This window comes from Ranitomeya imitator, chromosome 2 (genome assembly GCF_032444005.1).
Source record: "Ranitomeya imitator isolate aRanImi1 chromosome 2, aRanImi1.pri, whole genome shotgun sequence".
Taxonomy (NCBI): domain Eukaryota; kingdom Metazoa; phylum Chordata; class Amphibia; order Anura; family Dendrobatidae; genus Ranitomeya; species Ranitomeya imitator.
Window position 1 is genome coordinate 369,645,762 of NC_091283.1, and position 20,112 is coordinate 369,665,873.

At 43.5% G+C, this 20,112-nt stretch overlaps 1 protein-coding gene across 1 annotated transcript in view; it reads right to left on the bottom strand.

The window, feature by feature from the left end:
- The window catches only part of LOC138663953 (gastrula zinc finger protein XlCGF26.1-like), a 71,775-nt gene that overhangs the window by 31,849 nt on the left and 19,814 nt on the right, over nucleotides 1–20,112 (bottom strand). Inside the window, exons 2-5 of the mRNA XM_069750340.1 lie at nucleotides 10,756–11,186; nucleotides 10,549–10,672; nucleotides 10,368–10,465; nucleotides 1,298–1,388 (exon numbers count right to left, since the gene is read on the bottom strand). Coding sequence (XP_069606441.1) covers nucleotides 1,298–1,388; nucleotides 10,368–10,465; nucleotides 10,549–10,672; nucleotides 10,756–11,133 — 691 coding nt within the window. The 5' untranslated portion in view covers nucleotides 11,134–11,186. The remainder of the gene's footprint in view (nucleotides 1–1,297; nucleotides 1,389–10,367; nucleotides 10,466–10,548; nucleotides 10,673–10,755; nucleotides 11,187–20,112) is intronic.

A 20,112-nucleotide genomic window follows, 5' to 3' on the forward strand; every position in this document is an offset into this window, starting at 1 on the left:
TGTTTAGGTTCAGGATCGCGGTCAGCTCAGTTTCCATCACCCTAGAGCTTGTTTTGTTTTTCGTGCTTGTCCTTTTGTGATCCCCTGCCATTGGGATCATGACACAGATGACAGCGTGAGAACAACAGCACTCTGACCAGTCATATTAATCTTACCGCCGCTCAGAGCCACCGGTGTTTCTCATCCTGTCATGCAGATGACAACGTAAGAAACACCCAATGCTCGGGGAACCGAACCGAACAGGAAAACAGACTTCCTGGTGAAGTCCGTGGCCAAATAGTAGTTGCTCGGTATGGACTCCAAATTTTAATTTTAGAATTTGCCCATATCTACTAAAGACTAAACCAAAAATACAATGGTGGAATTGTGTTTTTTTCACCATTTCATCGCACTTGTCACAAAAAATTACAAGCCCTCTTATGACTGTCCACTTTACAAAGAATAACGGGTATTACCGACACTGAATGCTGTAAGATTCCCCCATCTATAGCAATTAGATCTTCTACGGATCAGACACTTTGGGCTCACTGCTGAAAAGGGTGGTGCTCCACATAGGAAATCCACAATCCATATAGCATACAAAACAGAGAAAAGAAATGTGGCACTCACCCGATTTCTTCAGCTAGAAACGTGTCCTTTATGTAACACTTAAGTGAAAAATAACATTCTTCAGCTTTGACAGGAGTAGGTGAGGGAGCGGGGAGTGAAGAGACTTGACGACGGCCGTTTCGCGCACTAGCACTTCCACGGGTCGGACCCGAAGAAGCGCTAGTGCGCAAAACGGCCGTCATCCAGTCTCTTCACTCCCCGCTCCCTCACCTACTCCTGTCAAAGCCGAAGAATGTTATTTTTCACTTAACTGTTCAATAAAGGACACGTTTCAAGCTGAAGAAATCAGGTGAGTGCCAAATTTCTTTTCTCTGTTTTGCCTCTTATGACTGTGTCCACAGCAGAATGGCTGGTTTCCGTCCTTCTGGCTTGATGGATATGTGACAGCCACAACTGATCACTGACCTGAATAGAAACCAACACGTCTCTACTACAGTTAGGGATTGGCTGAAGCACACATTTCTTTGGCCATGTATTTTTTTTTCCCCATTCTATGTGTTTGTTACTGCCCGAGTTACTAAAAAGCGTGTTTCTTATCCGTATTTCTTTACAGATTATTCTGCGAACAAACTTCCAGTTAAAAAAAGAAAAAAAGGGCAACAAACTTTAAAAGATTCCACACATGATTTTACCAACCAGCGACTGAAAGGAATCTGTGACTTGTCTGCATTTAGTGGTTACTACTCACCTGGGTAGTCATCTGTAGGAATCTCCTCTTCACACCGCTCATCACCCTTCACATATGTCTCTGTAGTATTAATATGGGTCAGATCTTTACCCTGAAACAAATATTGTAAAAGACACAGACAGATGGTGAAGTTTTGTGAAATGATTTAGAAGATCAAAAAAGTTCATACATTTTCACAATGACCAAACTAACATGACAGCAGTGGTTATCACACAGCTCTGTCTCCAGTATAATCCAACCTGTTGGTCTCGTATTCTGACCAGCAGTCTCCATAACCAGAAACTTGTGAGACGATCGAGACATCTAATGTCTCTGATCAGCTTTATCCTGTCAATTCCACTAATGTACACTGAATGGTCACATTATTGAGATACCCATCTAGTAGCACATTGGCCCTCACTTTGCCTCTAGGCCCAAAGCAATTTATCAGTGAAGAGATTCCATCAAGTGTTGAGATCAGGAATGCACCATGTTCCAAATTATTATGCAAATTGGATTTAAGTGTCATAAAGATTTAATTGTTTTTGGATGCATCGATCGGAGACACTGGGGCTTTTTTATGGGGACTTGAGTTGCCTAAGCTGAGTGAGGTTGACAGGGAAAGTTTGGAGGCACCTATTACGGATGAGGAATTGAGCCCGGCATTAAGGTCAATGGCAAGGGGTAACATTTCAAAAACCTGACCTGCACATCCAAACATAGACTGAGTGTGAATAGGTGCTGAACCCAGAGTCGCCAACTCGTATATAGTTAAATAAATAGGGCAGCACACTGCAGCGCCAAAACATGCAAACTTGAAAAAACGAAATTTGAACTGCATTACTGCACTAGAAATATGAAAAATGAGAGCTTTTAGCGCACAAAAATGGCCAATTTTATGTGTACCTCGTAGCCACGTTAAGGCATCTCTCTTATACGAGGTCCTACGTTTGACCTACCTCACTGAGAATAAACGTCTCCATCTGAATGGGTACATGTAAAAACCTCTTCTTGGACTCAAATTCTCTCTCTATGTGGAGGGGTATTGGACCTACTATAATTAAAACACCTGAAGCTAGGAGGCGGGGAGTGCACGATCAGAAGGCTAGAGAATACATTTCAAAAACCTGACCTGCACATCCAAACATAGACTGAGTGTGAACAGGTGCTGAACCCAGAGTCGCCAACTCGTATATAGTTAAATAAATAGGGCAGCACACTGCAGCGCCAAAACATGCAAACTTGAAAAAACGAAATTTGAACTGCATTACTGCACTAGAAATATGAAAAATGAGAGCTTTTAGCGCACAAAAATGGCCAATTTTATGTGTACCTCGTAGCCACGTTAAGGCATCTCTCTTATACGAGGTCCTACGTTTGACCTACCTCACTGAGAATAAACGTCTCCATCTGAATGGGTACATGTAAAAACCTCTTCTTGGACTCAAATTCTCTCTCTATGTGGAGGGGTATTGGACCTACTATAATTAAAACACCTGAAGCTAGGAGGCGGGGAGTGCACGATCAGAAGGCTAGAGAATACATTTCAAAAACCTGACCTGCACATCCAAACATAGACTGAGTGTGAACAGGTGCTGAACCCAGAGTCGCCAACTCGTATATAGTTAAATAAATAGGGCAGCACACTGCAGCGCCAAAACATGCAAACTTGAAAAAACGAAATTTGAACTGCATTACTGCACTAGAAATATGAAAAATGGGAGCTTTTAGCGCACAAAAATGGCCAATTTTATGTGTACCTCGTAGCCACGTTAAGGCATCTCTCTTATACGAGGTCCTACGTTTGACCTACCTCACTGAGAATAAACGTCTCCATCTGAATGGGTACATGTAAAAACCTCTTCTTGGACTCAAATTCTCTCTCTATGTGGAGGGGTATTGGACCTACTATAATTAAAACACCTGAAGCTAGGAGGCGGGGAGTGCACGATCAGAAGGCTAGAGAATACATTTCAAAAACCTGACCTGCACATCCAAACATAGACTGAGTGTGAACAGGTGCTGAACCCAGAGTCGCCAACTCGTATATAGTTAAATAAATAGGGCAGCACACTGCAGCGCCAAAACATGCAAACTTGAAAAAACGAAATTTGAACTGCATTACTGCACTAGAAATATGAAAAATGAGAGCTTTTAGCGCACAAAAATGGCCAATTTTATGTGTACCTCGTAGCCACGTTAAGGCATCTCTCTTATACGAGGTCCTACGTTTGACCTACCTCACTGAGAATAAACGTCTCCATCTGAATGGGTACATGTAAAAACCTCTTCTTGGACTCAAATTCTCTCTCTATGTGGAGGGGTATTGGACCTACTATAATTAAAACACCTGAAGCTAGGAGGCGGGGAGTGCACGATCAGAAGGCTAGAGAATACATTTCAAAAACCTGACCTGCACATCCAAACATAGACTGAGTGTGAACAGGTGCTGAACCCAGAGTCGCCAACTCGTATATAGTTAAATAAATAGGGCAGCACACTGCAGCGCCAAAACATGCAAACTTGAAAAAACGAAATTTGAACTGCATTACTGCACTAGAAATATGAAAAATGAGAGCTTTTAGCGCACAAAAATGGCCAATTTTATGTGTACCTCGTAGCCACGTTAAGGCATCTCTCTTATACGAGGTCCTACGTTTGACCTACCTCACTGAGAATAAACGTCTCCATCTGAATGGGTACATGTAAAAACCTCTTCTTGGACTCAAATTCTCTCTCTATGTGGAGGGGTATTGGACCTACTATAATTAAAACACCTGAAGCTAGGAGGCTGGGAGTGCACGATCAGAAGGCTAGAGAATACATTTCAAAAACCTGACCTGCACATCCAAACATAGACTGAGTGTGAACAGGTGCTGAACCCAGAGTCGCCAACTCGTATATAGTTAAATAAATAGGGCAGCACACTGCAGCGCCAAAACATGCAAACTTGAAAAAACGAAATTTGAACTGCATTACTGCACTAGAAATATGAAAAATGAGAGCTTTTAGCGCACAAAAATGGCCAATTTTATGTGTACCTCGTAGCCACGTTAAGGCATCTCTCTTATACGAGGTCCTACGTTTGACCTACCTCACTGAGAATAAACGTCTCCATCTGAATGGGTACATGTAAAAACCTCTTCTTGGACTCAAATTCTCTCTCTATGTGGAGGGGTATTGGACCTACTATAATTAAAACACCTGAAGCTAGGAGGCGGGGAGTGCACGATCAGAAGGCTAGGGGTAAGGCGCCAGGAGCAGATGGACTACCAGCCGAAATTTACAAAGATATGGAGGAAGTGTTGATGCCCAGATTAAGAGTGGTTTTGGAGGAGGCTAAGAGTAGGGGATTTTTGCCAGCCTCCATGAGAGAAGCCATAATAGTGGTAATCCCGAAGGAGGATAAAGACTTTCGATATCCTGAGTCATACCGACCAATTTCTTTGCTTACAACAGATGTTATGTTCTGGCCGGGGTGTTGGCAACTACACTGTCTGGTGTTATCTCTAAATTAATACTGTACATCCGGATCAGGCTTTATGCCATACAGGTCTAAGGCAATTAACTTAAGAAGGATTTTTATGAATGTACAGCTGGGTGCTGATAACTGTGGCCAGAGAGTTATTTTATCCTTAGACGCCCATAAGGCCTTCGACAGTGTAGAATGGGGGTATTTGTGGCAGGTGTTACACTGTTTGGGTTTTGGTCCACAATTTGTGTCCTGGGTCAAACTGCAGTATGCGCAGCCAGTGGCTAGAGTTAGGGTGAATGGAGAGTTTTCTCGTACAATTAAGTTACATAGAGGGATGGGACAGGGGTGTCCACTCTCCCCTCTCCTGTTTGCTTTGGCTGTTGAGCCGTTGGCCACCAAGATTAGGCAGTCTGCTGAAGTACCTGGGTTTAAGTATGGGTCAATTGAAGAAAAGATAGTGTTATACGCGGACGACATACTGCTGTTCCTGAGCGATCCACATATTTCATTGGGAAATGCTGTTCGGCTTATCGAAAGATTTGGAGCATTGTCGGGGTTGAGGATAAATTGGAATAAATCAACTCTGTTTAAGGCAGATGATGTAGGGGAGGAGATGGGAGATGTTGCAGACTTAAAATGGCTGATCAATTCAAATATTTGGGGGATATGGATCTCTCTGCCGATTACAGATTACTTGCATAAGAATATGACTCCCGTGTTGGGGATTCTTAAGGCAAAAGTAGGGACATGGTCTACATTGCACTTGTCAGTGGTGGGCCGAGTCAACCTTATTAAAATGATTCTCATGTCTAAGATTCTGTATGTTCTCCATAACTCACCTATTTGGATAGCACGTGGGAAATTTAAGCTGATTAACTCCTTATTTAGGAATTTGTTGTGGGGGAAGCAGCATCCCCGTATTAGGTATTAGCTTCAGAGACCTAAGGATGAAGGAGGTTTGGCTTTGCCTAACCCTGAAATATACTTCCTGGCGGCTCAGTGCCAGCACTAAAAGGGCTGGGAGCGTGAGGCGTCTTCCAGCGTGGTACAACAGCTGATAGAGAGGGTGACAACAAGATGTCCTGCGGTACAGTGCTTGGAAGATGGGTCTCTAGGGGCACTTGGGAAAATCTGTCCTATACTATTCCTGATATATAAATTATGGGGAAGAGTTAGACAAATTTGTGGAGTCGCCTGTCTTACCAGGTTCTCCCCGCTGTGGTTTAATAACAATTTACCAGAGTTTATGGCAATGGGATGTTAACCAAAATGGCATGCCAGGAGGATACGATATGTCTATCAGGTTCTAGAGCGGCGAGAGCTGAAATCCTTTTCCCAGCTACAATCGGAATTTGGTATTAAGGCTTCTAGGGGATATCAATATGCACAGGTGAGACATGCGTTTAATGCCGAGAACAGGAGAGACTGTTTTAAAATTCAAGGCGATTTAGTGTTGGAGTATGTGTGTGGAGAGTGGGCAACGAGAGGGGTTATTTCCACCTTGTACAGAGACCTAATACATACTCATATACTGGGTTTCCCGATTGGCACTAGAACTAAATGGGAGAGAGAATTGGGCCATTTAGAGGATGAAACATGGATGTCTGTGCTAGAATGGATACCAAAACTGTCACTAAATGAACCGTACAGACTGTCTCAGCTTTATATCCTACATAGAGTGTATAGATCTCCAGATGTCTTGTATAGGGCCGGATTGCGGTCTGACTCGGCGTGCCCTAGGTGCAGGAATGACAATGCAGGACTGCTTCACATGCTCTGGGCGTGTCCGAGGTTGGCTGCTTTCTGGTTGGTGATTATCAGTCGAATAGTGGGGCTTATAGATGCATGGTCCCAAGGGAACGGGTGGTGTGTTTGTTGGGATATGTAGAGGAGATAAGAGTAGATAACAATTTGAAGATAGCAATTGCTAGACTATTGTACATGGCTCAGAAGGTCATAGCAAGAATCTGTATAAGGCTACTTTCACACTAGCGTTAACTGCAATCCGTCACAATGCGTCGTTTTGCAGAAAAAACGCATCCTGCAAAAGTGCTTGCAGGATGCGGTTTTTTCCCCATAGACTTGTATTGACGACGCATTGTGACGGATTGCCACACGTCGCATCCGTCGTGCGACGGATGCGTCGTGCTTTGGCGGACCGTCGGGAGCAAAAAACGCTACATGTAACTTTTTTGCTCCTGACGGACCGCTTTTTCCGACCGCGCATGCGCAGCCGGAACTCCACCCCCACCTCCCCGCACCTCACAATGGGGCAGCGGATGCGCCGGAGAAATGCATCCGCTGCCTCCGTTGTGCAGTGCGTTAAACGCTAGCGTCGGAATCTCTGCCCGACACATTGCGACGGGGAGATTCTGACGCTAGTGTAAAAGTAGCCTAAAAGAGGATCCATCTTCGAGAGGAGAATATCTTCAATATGTGAAACATGCTATTACTCTAGAAAAGGGAGTTTACCAGAAAAGAGGGAAAGTGGAGTTTTATGATAAGCTGTGGACGCCTTGGCTGGAATTGGGGTAGGTGAGGGATGAGGGAAGAACGTTCTGTGAAGTTCTTTCCTGTTGGAATGTTTGTTTATAAGGGGACAGTAGGAGTCATCACATAATGCTAAAGTATATGCCGGTATACGATATGCTAAGGGAAGAGCATGAGCTGTCTAAATGGGGAGAAAGGGAAGGGGGGTTCGGTAGTGTTGGGATATATTGCGGGGGGGTGGGGGGAATCTTTTCAAAATCCCTGTATTGTTGTAAAGGGTTTATTGTGATTTTATACTTAATAAAAATCTATTTGAGTTAAAGATTTAATTGTTTTGTTTTTCAAATAAACTTGTGGATGGTATTGTGTCTCAGGGCTCAATGGATCACTGAAATCAATCTTAAACACGTGATAATTAGTTTTCCAGGTGATTCTAATGAAAGGAAAACTACTTAAAAATGATGTTCCACATTATTGTGCAGGCCACAGGTTTCAAGCAATATGGGAAAGAAAAAGGATCTCTCTGATGCCGAAAAGCGTTAAATAGTGCAATGCCTTGGTCAAGGTATGACAACATCAGATATTTCACAAAAACTTAAGCGTGATCATCATACTGTTAAGAGATTTGTGACTGAAACAGAGCACAGACAGAGTTCATGCAGATAAAGACATAATGAGGAAGGTTTCTGCCAGACAAATTAATTGGATTAAGAGAGCAGCTGCCAAAATACCATTACAAAGCAGAAAACAGATATTTAAAGCTGCTGGTGCCTCTGGAGTCCTTCGAACCTTAAGGTGTATAATCCTTCAAAGGCTTGCTGTGGTGCATAAACCTACTATTCGGCCACCGCTAAACAGTTTTCACAAGCAGAAACAGTTGCAGTGGGCCCAGACATACATGATGACTAATTTCCAAATAGTCTTGTTTACTGATGAGTGTTGAGCAACTCTGGATGGTCCAGATGGATGGAGTAGTGGATGGTTGGTGGATGGCCACCATGTCCCAACAAGGCTGCGACGTCAGTAAGGAGGTGGAGGAGTCATGTTTTGGGCCTGAATCATGGGGTAACAGCTGGTAGGGCCCTTTAAGGTTCCTGAAGGTGTGAAAATGACCTCTGCAAAGTATATAGAGTTTCTGACTGACAACTTTCCTCCATGGTCTAAAAAGCAGAAATTGCCTTCAGGAGCAAAATCATCTTCATGCATGACAATGCACCATCTCATGCTGCAAAGAATACCTCTGAGTCATTGGCTGCTATGGGCATAAAAGGAGATAAACTCATGGTGTGGCCACCATCTTCCCCTGACCTCAACCCTATAGAGAACCTTTGGAGTATCATCAAGCAAAAGATCTATGAGGGTGCGAGGCAGTTTACATCAAAACAGCAGCTCTGGGAGGCTATTCTGACTTCATGCAAAGAAATACAAGCAGAAACTCTCCAAAAACTCACAAGTTTAATGGATGCAAGAATTGTGAAGGTGATATCAAAAAAGGGTTGCTATATTAACATGTAACTTGGCCTGTTAGGATGTTTTGGAGTTAAATAGCTTTTTTTGTTCAGTGAATGTGACCTCCTAATGCTGCAAATTCCACAAATGAGAATTTTCAGTTCTTTAAAACATATCAAATGTTTAGAAATTCTACTGTGCCTAATAATTTGGAACAGTGTATTTTGAGTTTTATTCATTTTGGAGATTATACTGTTATCATTGGGAGGTTTCTTCAATAAAATTCGATGTATAATCTAACTGGTGATGGCTTTTATTAGACTGACTGTCATTTGCACTGACCATTTAGGAAAATCAGAGAAAAATATAATTTGGAACATGGTGTTTTGTCCTGTGCTGAAGAGGACAGCTTCATGCAGTTGCCACAAATTAGATGGAGCTACGGACATACTTCCTCCCAGAGATGCTGCAAATCATGCTGATATCATGTTCCTGGAACCTATCCATGGCTGCACAACATTTATTTTATGGTGCATTGTCCTTCAGCCATAGTGTAAGCTGCCGCCATCAAGGGATAAACTTGGTCGGCCACAAAGCTTGGGTAAACTCTAATGTCCAAACATCCCTCTGTAGCAGACCTGTTCAACGTGTGGCCCGTGGGCCACATCAGCCCTCTGGTTGTTCCTGTCTGTGACCAAGACAGCCGAATGGCTGAAAACCGTGGCCTATGGGCTGCAACTTGCTTTCCCCAGCCTGTTTACTCCAACCCATTGTCAACACTAACTACACCCTTAGGATGCAGGCAGTGGTGAGTGCATTGGTGGAGGAGGGGCCACCGACCCCTTCTTCCACCAATCAGCATGTGAGACAGCTGACATGATTACGTCATTTTATTGTGCCAGCTGTGCACTGTGGAGAGTCCGTGCATAGGAGACAGCACACGCACTGACAGAGCACCGGGCGAATGGGAACGAGGCAAGTATGTGTTGTTGTTTTTTTTCATGTGTATGGGATGTTTCGCTGGACATGGGGAGGCTCTGGGGTCTCATGCCTGACATGGGGAGGCAATGTGGGGCCTCATGCTGGACATAGGGAGGCTATGTGGGGCCTCATGCTGGACATGGGGAGGCAATGTGGGGTCTCATGATGAACATATAGAGGCTGTGAGGGGTCTCATGCTGGACATGGGAAGGCTATGTGGGGGTCCCATGCTGGACATGGGGAAGCTATGTAGAATCTCATGCAGGGTTATTCATCCCAGTGTCCCATCCCCTGATGACGCCACACCAGCGGTGAAACATGTTGGGGGGACAATTGCTACAATACTGATTGTTCTAGTCTGCCGTTTATATGTTGGCACCCCGGGGTGTCGTCCAATGAATATATACCATCGAATCGGTTAGGAAAGATTTAATTTGAGGCAGATTAGGGACAATTTTTATACCCTTTGTATTTTAAACTTGACACAATAAAAGTAAAATTTTATGGTTTAATTGATTTTATGCTGCACTCCGGCATTACATGTCTAATTCCATACAGTAAAATTCCAATCATAAAAGTGCTGGTGTATCTAATAAATTTTCCATTCAGTGTGTAATGCTGGTGGATAAAACAAGACTGAACACAAAACCTTCACACATCATATGGGAGATCTCATGACACCTTCTCTCCATCTACCTGATGATCCTGAGGAACATTGGGATTTTCTTGTTTACAGTCCTGTGGAAGAAGATGACGGGGACATCTCTCTGGTGTTGTCCTCTTACTGGATTCAACTGGAGGAAACACATACAGGGACTGAATTAATTCCATGTATCGAGATACTTATAGGCCGTGTGTATTTAGTCCTCTCTATTACCTGGTGATGTGAGGGGCTGGGGAACCTCCATCATGACATCCTTGTACTGATCTTTGTGTCCTTCTAAATACTCCCACTCCTCCATGGAAAAATAGATGGCGACATCCTGACACCGTAAAGGAACCTGACACATACAATGATACCGTCATCACCCTGATCCCTTTACAGCGTTACTGTATAATGTACCGATATTCCCAGCAGTGTCACCTGTCCAGTCAGCAGCTCAATCATCTTGTAGGTGAGTTCCAGGATTTTGTGGTCATTAATGTCCTCATGTGTCACGAGGTGAGGTGGAGGCCCCGTGATTGGGCTCAGGGGTGTTCCCCATCCCTCAGACACAGGGTCCTGACAGCATTTCCTAGAGGTCTTCACTACTATGTAATCCTGGAGAGACACATTCATAAATCTCACTACAGACATTTCCAGAATCCTCATCTCTACAGTTCTGTCCATCTGATATTCCCATGGATAAGAATGATGTAATGGGACATCATCAGAATCTCTCACCTCTCCAGTAAGTCGGAAGAGGATCTCTAGGGTGAGGTGTAATATCGTCTCTGCCATCTTGTCCCTGTCCCTATCCATCCTTGATGAGTCAATCAGGAAAATTCACTGAGACGATCCAATATTGTACGGACCTGAATGGGAAGAAGATGACGATGTAAAATCAAAAAGATCACATATAATAATACAATTACTGGAGATAGTAAGGGGAAACATGAGGCGACAGAACGTGGAGATGTCATATTCTCTCTTTTCATCCTGGGACTACACAGGCCATTAATTAGCTGTAGAGATTCCATGTTCATCCAGACAAAACAAGAAATACAGATACTAATGGGAAACTCATGGAGACCTGGACTGGGAGGCATTTATCTGAGTATTACTAGTTTTATTACTTTACAACATTCTGCAGATTTTTTTCCTTATATCTACTAATAAAACCTATATATTTTAGGCCACACACTGTAATAAGTAGTTTCTTCCTCAGTCGGCAGCTTCAATAAAGCTCATTCATGTCTCCTACACTGACGTCAGCATCACTAATACAGCAAGTAGCAGGTAACAAATATCTATTATGTGACAAGGCCGACATCTTCATTTTACACTAGTTTTTTGTACATATTTGCCCACAGTCCTACACGGATTACATTACTACCATCCCCCTATATGAATCTACCCTGTAGTAATTCACACACAGCATTGTGAGACATTTTTTCGGTCTAAAATGCTGCAGACTGATGTTACACTAATGTCTTTGACATCTACATATTAAGTGTTTTTAGTTCTCTTGTAATTTCTTGTTATTCTTGGCATATTTTTTTCTGCTATTTTTCCTTTAATATTTATTATGCGAAATAATGGCAAAGCAAAACAATGCTATTTGTTTTTTTGTGAAAGCCTTATTGTTGAGCTGCCAGACTATGGGAGTCTGAACAAATTACTAAAATGGTTTATCAGTCTCTGACAGAGGCATTTAAATAACATGAACGCTGGTGCTCACAAGCAGCGGCTCCCATCAACTCCTCGCGAGTATACTTGTTGCTCGGGTTTTCCCGAGCACGCTCGGGTGGTCTCTGAGTATTTGTGACTGTTGGAGATTTAATTTTTCTTGCCGCAGCTGCATGATTTGCTTGATTACATGTGGGGATTTCGTAACGACCAAGCAACCCCCACATGTTCTCAGGCTGGCTAGCAGCTGTAAATCATGCAGCTGCGTCAACAAAAACTAAATCTCCGAGTCGAGTAGTCACAAATGCTCGGAGTCATCCTGAGCGTGCTTGGGAAAACCCGAGCAACGAGTATACTCGCTCATCACTACTCATGATCTAATCGCAGGTAACTAGTGGGTTATCATTGCAGGCAAGGGCCTGTTGAAGGCCCCCTTAAGTGCCGTCTTGGCCTCCCTGTGAAGACCAAGCTGTAAAAAATGTAAAACCCCCCCCCCAAAAAAAAGTAATTGGAATCAACATGTCTATATAAGTCAGAGCTATCAAGATCTAAAATTATTTTAACCATATGTTAAACACTCAAAAGAAAAAAAAAAGGCCAGACAGAAAATCAAAGTAAAATAAAAAAGTTTTGACTCAGAAAATGACAACACAAAGTAAAGTTTTTTTTACATAAAGTTCTGAATTTCTTTTGACTGCTAACATGTATCTATATAAAAAAAGATAATACGTGAGAACTGGGTCTTTTTTCAGGCAGGTTTTGCCTAGATCAATTCTGAAATAGCAATGCAAAACTGCCACAAAAAATGAACATAATGTATAGCAATTAGTGATGAGCGAGTATACCTATTGCTCGGATTTTCCCGAGTATTTGTTAGTGCTAGGGAGATTTAGTTTTTGTTAACGCAGCTACATGATTTGCTGCTGCTAGACAGCTTGAATACATGTGGGGATTCCCTAGCAACCAGGAAACCCCCACATGTACTCAGGCTGGCTGGCAGCTGTAAATCATGCAGCTGTATCGACAAAAACGAAATGTCACGATCCATGTTTGGATCTGTTGGCCGCTGGTGTAATTACATTGCTGCTTAGTCTGCTGATGTGGGTAGTGACCACTCCCACCTTCCTTTAAAAGGTCACCTGATGCATCAGCTGACTGTTGGTTATACAGGTCCTTTTGGAGACCAACCTGTCTGAAGAAAGAGCTTGCTGAGTGCTGTCGTTCTTCAACTGAATACTTATATCTGGTGCCAAATTCTGCTGCACGGTGCATTTCAGCAGAGAAAGCGAAGTTTGGAGTTTATAGTTGCTTTGCCCCTTTTTGTCTGTCATACCTTCCCTACTTAAGGATAGGTGCAGGGCAAGCGAGGGCTTAGGTATCCTGCTCGGCGAGAGGTTGAAAAAACCTGTATAGGAACGTCAAGGAGATCAGGGCACATCCTTAGGAGAGTGCAGGAGGTGTCCAATTCCCCATTCCCTACCAACAGGGCCTACTGTTGTAATTGTGTCCCCGTTGTTCCCTTGTGTGTTTCGCCGTTTTGTGACCGTCCACTCTTTGGGTCGTGTCACGCTAGGATAGTCAATTCGTGACAATAAATCTCCGAGCACTCATAAATACTCGGAGACCACCCGAGCTTTGCTCGTGAAAACCCGAGCAAAGCGTATACTCGCTCATCACTAATAGCAATGTCAAAATGTCTTTTGCTACTTCTTTTAACCTATTCAAGGAACGTAAAGCATGAAGAGGTTAAAAATAACAACATGTCCACTCTTCAGGCAGCTTCTGCTAGAAAACCATCTGCAAGTTGTAATCTTAACTGCAAAAAAAAAAAAAAGATACCAGCGGCAAAGCCTTTGCAAAAATTACGACAAGACCGCCAGCCAAGCAGCTTTAGGAAAAAGACTGCCCCCTTTTTCCTAAAGTAGCTTTGCTTAAGAAAACTTGAGGGTCTGTCAGCATCTTGCACATGCCCTAAGTCAGGGCTCGCTCAGACTGGCGTACAGTCACCGTACAACTCAGACGAGTGCTCTCTGATGTTTCATCAGATAGCACTCGCTTCAGTGTTGTACTACTGAGCAGTGCTGACTACTGTTTATTTTCTTGTGGCGAGTCGGCATGAGAAATAAAATGAATGCATGGTGCGATTGGCAGCGAGTATCAGATGGTGCACACTAGTAGAAGTCTATTGGTGCGTACAAAACATCGGACTATCATCCCAGTGCAGTGCGATTACCACGCATGCTGGCAATGGAGTAGATGGAGAAATTACTTTCTCCATCTCCTCTGCTCCGATTCTCTCATGCAAGAGAATTAGAGCACAGTAGCATGACACTTGGCTCAAGCTTGCAGCAGAGTTTGAGCCAAGAGGCATTAGCTTATCGTATCCAATGCTATATGCTAGTGTGACCCCGGCCTAAGGTTGTTATTGCCATAAAGTCATAATGACTTGATAGTATGATGATTTTTTTCCCATTTTTCAGGACATTACATGGTAAAGTGAATGGTATCATTGAAAACTACAACTTGTCCGACAAAAATCAAGTCCTCATACAGCTGTGCTAATAATCAAATAAAAAGGCTCTTGGAAGAAGGGATGTAAAAAAATGAAAGCTCTAAAACAAAAAAATTCCTGGTCATAACAGGTTTAAGACAGAGAAAAGTGTCCTTTAATTTATCTGAGGTATCTGGTTATCTTGTTGGTAAACAGGCTGCTAATTACTTGATGAATGAGCAAAATGCTCGTTCATTGGGTGAAATAATCTTTTATGTAGAGATCGGTGTAAGTATAACTCATACTGCCCAGAAAATGTCAACATATGGGCACTGAGTGATATAGCACAATGTGTGTCATTTACTTTGGTCAGGCATTCGAACATCTGTGGATCAGTAAAAGTTTACCAATTTGCCTCCTCCATTTTATCTAAGGCAACTGACAGAGATCGCCCATCCTCTATATCATCTGGAGTACAGATAGAGATACAGCCTCCTCCATTACATTTGAGGCAACTGTCAGAGACACGACTCCATTGAATCTGAGGTCACTGACATATCAAGAACGATTCATTGGATCAGAAAGTCCGAAGATAAACAACGGGTAAACATTGAAGAAGCAATTTCCCCTATACCTCTGCACTCTTTGTTGCTTGGTCATGCCAACGATTTGATCCCACCTAAACTAAAAAACATTCACACTTTAGCTACATTTAAAATATGGAGAAAAGTTTGCCTCACCCTGGCACCACCTCTCTCACCACTGACTAAAGTCACTGATGTTTTGGATTCACTTCCCATCTGTGCGACTAATATCCCACTCGAACAGATAATCGAAGATGGGGCACTCCTCCCCCTACAAGATTTGCTCAAAATCCCTGGACTTTCGGGCCTAACTTTTTTGCAATACGGTAAACTCACCCATCTCTTACACCAATATGGCCAATCAGCTGACTATTAACCCCTTATGAAACATTATGTGCCAGTTTGAAAACACCCACTAAATGCCTTTCGACAATATATCATTCTTTGCTCAAAATAGAAACTTCCCTGAAACGAGCGTATCTGTCTAGATGGGAAAAGGATTTAGGTACTACCTTCTCGGATTCTCAGATCAAAAACATATATAGAAATACACATGGCCCTTCTACCTGTGTACGCATCCAAGAAAATTCTTTTAAAATTATTTCCAGATGGTATTTAACCCCCAACCGAATCCAGAAATGGTACCATTCAACGAACTCGAATTGCTGGAGGTGTGATGCCGACGGTGGTAACTTCATACACATATGGTGGTCCTGCCCATCCCTAACTCCCTTTTGGAGGGTGATTGCCTCCACCATCCAAAAAATACTGGGAAATAATGTCACTTTGAAACTGGAAAATATCTTTTTAAATATACCGCTATGGTCAAGGGACGAGAATGCTTCCAAATTGTCACAATTCATTATGGCGGCAGGGAAATCCTTAATCCCTTCAAATTGGAACACTAAAACTATGCCCACAGCTAGACAAATTTTCCTCAAGGTGGATCAATTATACCGCATAGAGGAACTGGCTGCGAGAGTTAACCATTCTACTACTAAATTCCAAAATATCTGAGAACCTTGGACTCGATTCAGGTAACAACCCACCTTTTACTCGACGACATAATCATTAAATTAGTGTACTCACCCCAGGGTGTCAAAACTCCCTCCCCCTCACCTCCCCTCCCTCCTTCACTCTCTCCTTTTCTAACTTTTTTACACTTTCTCCTTTTCTCTATATTGGTTTAATAAAATGTTTAATATTATTCCTCTGCTCAGAGAGGAAATGTTGTCACCCTCTTATTATTGGTATTCATACTTTTGAAAGCCTGGTTTTAGAGCTTTTTATTCTAGCTCTTTGTACTTCATTTATATGCTGTTACGACCATATTATTTCTTACCTCTGTTATAAAGCTGTTTTTTAGGCTATGTGCACACGTTCAGGAATTCATGCAGAAAATTCCTGTGAAAATCCGGACATTTCTGGGAGATTTCCGCATGAAATCCGCATGCGTTTTTTTGCGCGGTTTTGACGCTGTTTTTTTCCGGACATTTCCCAATGCATTAGACAGTGGGAAAACCGCGAAAAAAACGCAAAATTAATGAGCAGGTTCATTATTTTTCCGCAATGCGTTTTTCATGCGGAAAAACGCACATCATGTGCACAGAAATTGCGGATTTCATTAAAAATGATAGGATGCTTAATGTATGCAGATTATTTGCGGTTTTATAGCGTTTTTATAGCGCAAAAACGCTAGAAAACCGCAAATAATCTGCAACGTGTGCACATAGCCTAAATCTTAAATTTCTTAATAAAAAGAACATTGAAAGAAAGAATCTGAGGTCACTGACAAAGATAGACCCGACTCCATTTTATCTGAGGTCACGGACAAATATCAAGGTGACTATCAGAGATAGAGCCTCCGCCATCACATGAGATTCACTGCCAGAGATCGGGCCTCATCTATGATCTGTGAGGTCATAGACAGGGATGGAGCCTCCTCCATTATATCTGAGGTCACTTACAGAGATAGAGCCTCCTCCGTTATATCAGAGATACACTGTCAGAGATAAAGCCTCCTTCATTTTATCTACTCAAATGACAGAGTTAGAGCCGCCTACATTTTATGTAGGAGACACTGAACACTGACTTTTGGCAGTGAAGAGATTGAGCTAGACTACTATCATACTGAGGTAACCAGACAGATAATAGGAGCATGTCTGTGAAGTATGTAACTTACAATGAGCTTATGAAAAAATGTCCAGGGGTCAGCATTAATATCTGCCAAAAAAGTAATACTACAAAGGAAGAGTGCAGATTTTGACATTACAAATAGCTAACTCTGCTGTGAGCGGATATCAGTGGCAAAGATATTTCTATCCACCAGCCACTATGCTTCCTTTAATCTTTAGGGCACTGACACTTGTTCTTGAATTCAAGGAAGATCTAGTCTGCCCAAAGATATTATGGGGAGAAGGACTTGCTTTAAAAAAATCAAAACTTATTTTAGGACAGACTGTTGAGACTGTAGGGGTTGTACTCACTCAGGTGCAGCAGGAGGAAGACAGGAGGCTTATTTCTTTGAAAAAGTCCATGTGGGTTTATTTGCTCCATAAACCCCAAAGCAACCAGAAAAGGTAAACAGCCCTTAGATTAGGCAAAACAACAAAAAATGTCCTTAGACGGGTTCTGCTCCCTCAGGCCTGTGGGCACACAGGCCGGGCAATGTCCAGCACGCAGTCTTGGTCTTAAGCCACAGTCAGGAGGGCTTCTCCCTCCCAAGACACCGACCATGTGCCAAACAACAGCCTCCATTATGTAGGCTGTAACCACATCCACAGTTGAGGTATGTGGGTAGCCAGACCCGTCCATCTCTCATAGCTACACGCAACCCGGACCCAGATGCAATAATCAACATCCTAGTGCTTACGTGCACTAAAGAAAAATACTCCGTGTTACATCACAGGGAGCAGTTGTCCCTGTGACACATACCTCCAATTGATTACGTGGTCATTAGCCTCCTTACATACCTCCCCCTCTGCCTAAAGCCTTGGGGCTTGGCACCTTCCCTTACCCGACCAGTGACCCTTCTTGGTCGCCTTCGGAAGTAAATCTGTCTATCAAAATTGGACTTTGTCACTGAATCCTTTTGGAACAGTAGGTTGTCTGACTCTGTCACCTTCTCTGATAGGGTTGCCCGTTTGTCGGACCACCCCCATCCCCGGAGGTCAGTACGGTGGTGCAATTCCCTTGGCTCCATACCTTCTGTCTGGTCTGATTCTGTTCCCACGTCAGCTACAGGGTCTCCTGCCTAGACCATTCAGCCCTGAGCTAACAGATGAGTCACTACTTCTACCTCCTCCATCCTTTAAAGAACCCCTTCATCACTCCAGACCTCGCGTTGAAAGTGGCCGCCATCTTCTTCGCATTTCTTGCAGCTCTTTATTGATCTGCAGCCTCTCAATTCTTAGCTGCTCTACCTCTTTTAAGTACACCACACGATATTCCAGAAGTATTAGGATATTCTGCAGGCTCTCCATTGATCCGACAATGAAGAATGGAACCATCCTAACTTCAACAACTACCTGGGCTTCGTCATCAGCCAGAATTCTCACTCTCACTACACCAGACTTATCTACGATCTCCTGCATTACTTTGCTATGTCTCCCAATGATTTTTCTCACCAGATTCCTGGGCACTTGAACGATGTCCTCCACCAATTCCAACCAACCTTGGGCTTTCTTTGCACGCTCCAGACTTCGAGCAGCTTCCTCATTCCTCAACAAGATCCTCTGTTTCGTGCGAAGACAATGTAGGTGCATTTCACTCAGGATAGCCACCCGCTTCACCGTGACTTCCCTAGTCGACAGTATAACTAACTGCTTAGACTCTGGGGCTGAGTTCACACTACACGCTTCCATCGCCTTTCTAAAGGCCTCATGCACAGGCTCACTGTCACAAGCTTCCCGCACGTTCTTGGGTATCTCTACCACGCACTGGAAGAGTGAAGTCTCGCCTTCTTGGACATAGTGTTTGATATTCTCGACCTGATAGTCAGAGCGGTTTTCCAGTAAATCAACCTCCTTGCGTGCCAATTACCCTGCTGCATTTCTTCCTCCCTGGAGGCCACTTCTTTGGTCAGCCTCTCCAGCTCACTCTCCTTCATTACGATTAGATTGGGAGAATATGACAGTTCATTCTGTAAAGCAGACAGCTAATTTTTTCGACGGTCCATGTATTTCTGGAGCTAAGCCTTAGTCTCCTGCTTGGCCTCCTGCTCGATCTTGAGCTTTTGGAAAACTTTATCCTGTTCCCCTGCCAGGCAGCGATGCTTGTCCTCTCTCCTGAGAAGCTCCTGCTGATGCTTCTCATGGGCCTCTCTGATACATGCGTTTGTCTCCTCCAAGTCCGCGGATAGTTCCCAGAGGGCTTGTTCACTTTGGGTCCTGTCTTTTCGCATTGAACTTTTTTTTACTCCAAAGCCGCAATTTCCTCAGATTTCTGTTCTTTCAGATACTTTAATTCAGCCTGGAAATCTGTCACTTTTTGCTTCACACGAGACAACTCTTGCGCTTTGTTGCAGCAGGTCATTTCCAGCTGAGACACGTGTTCCGCATCCTCCTGCCGAGCAGAGTGCAGCTTCTCCTCAGTGGAGCAGATGGTGTGAAGCAGCTTCTGCTCCTGCGCTTCCTTCTCTCCAAGCTGAGCCTTGGCTAACGAGAGCACGGACTCCAGGTGTGCGGCGTTGGCGGCTTCCATACTCGACACCTTCAACCTCTCATTCACCAGCTGTTGACAGACCTCGTCAGCTCGCTCTTTCCGCACGCATATTTCCTTTGTCACTTTGACGATTTGATCCTCTCGTTGTCAGGTGGCAGCGGTTGAATCGGACAGCTTCTCCTGCAGGCTCTATGTTTTTTCTCTGAGTTCTTCTCCACCTGCGATATTAGCGGTTGGATCTCTACCACCACCCTGGGTCAGTTTTATGTGTTTCTGTTATGGTCATCGGCTATCTCAGTGGTGGGGTTTGCCAGTGGTAAGGTGACTTCCTTATCAAGGACATTAACCTTGTTTGCCCATGACCCTGTCTTTCTG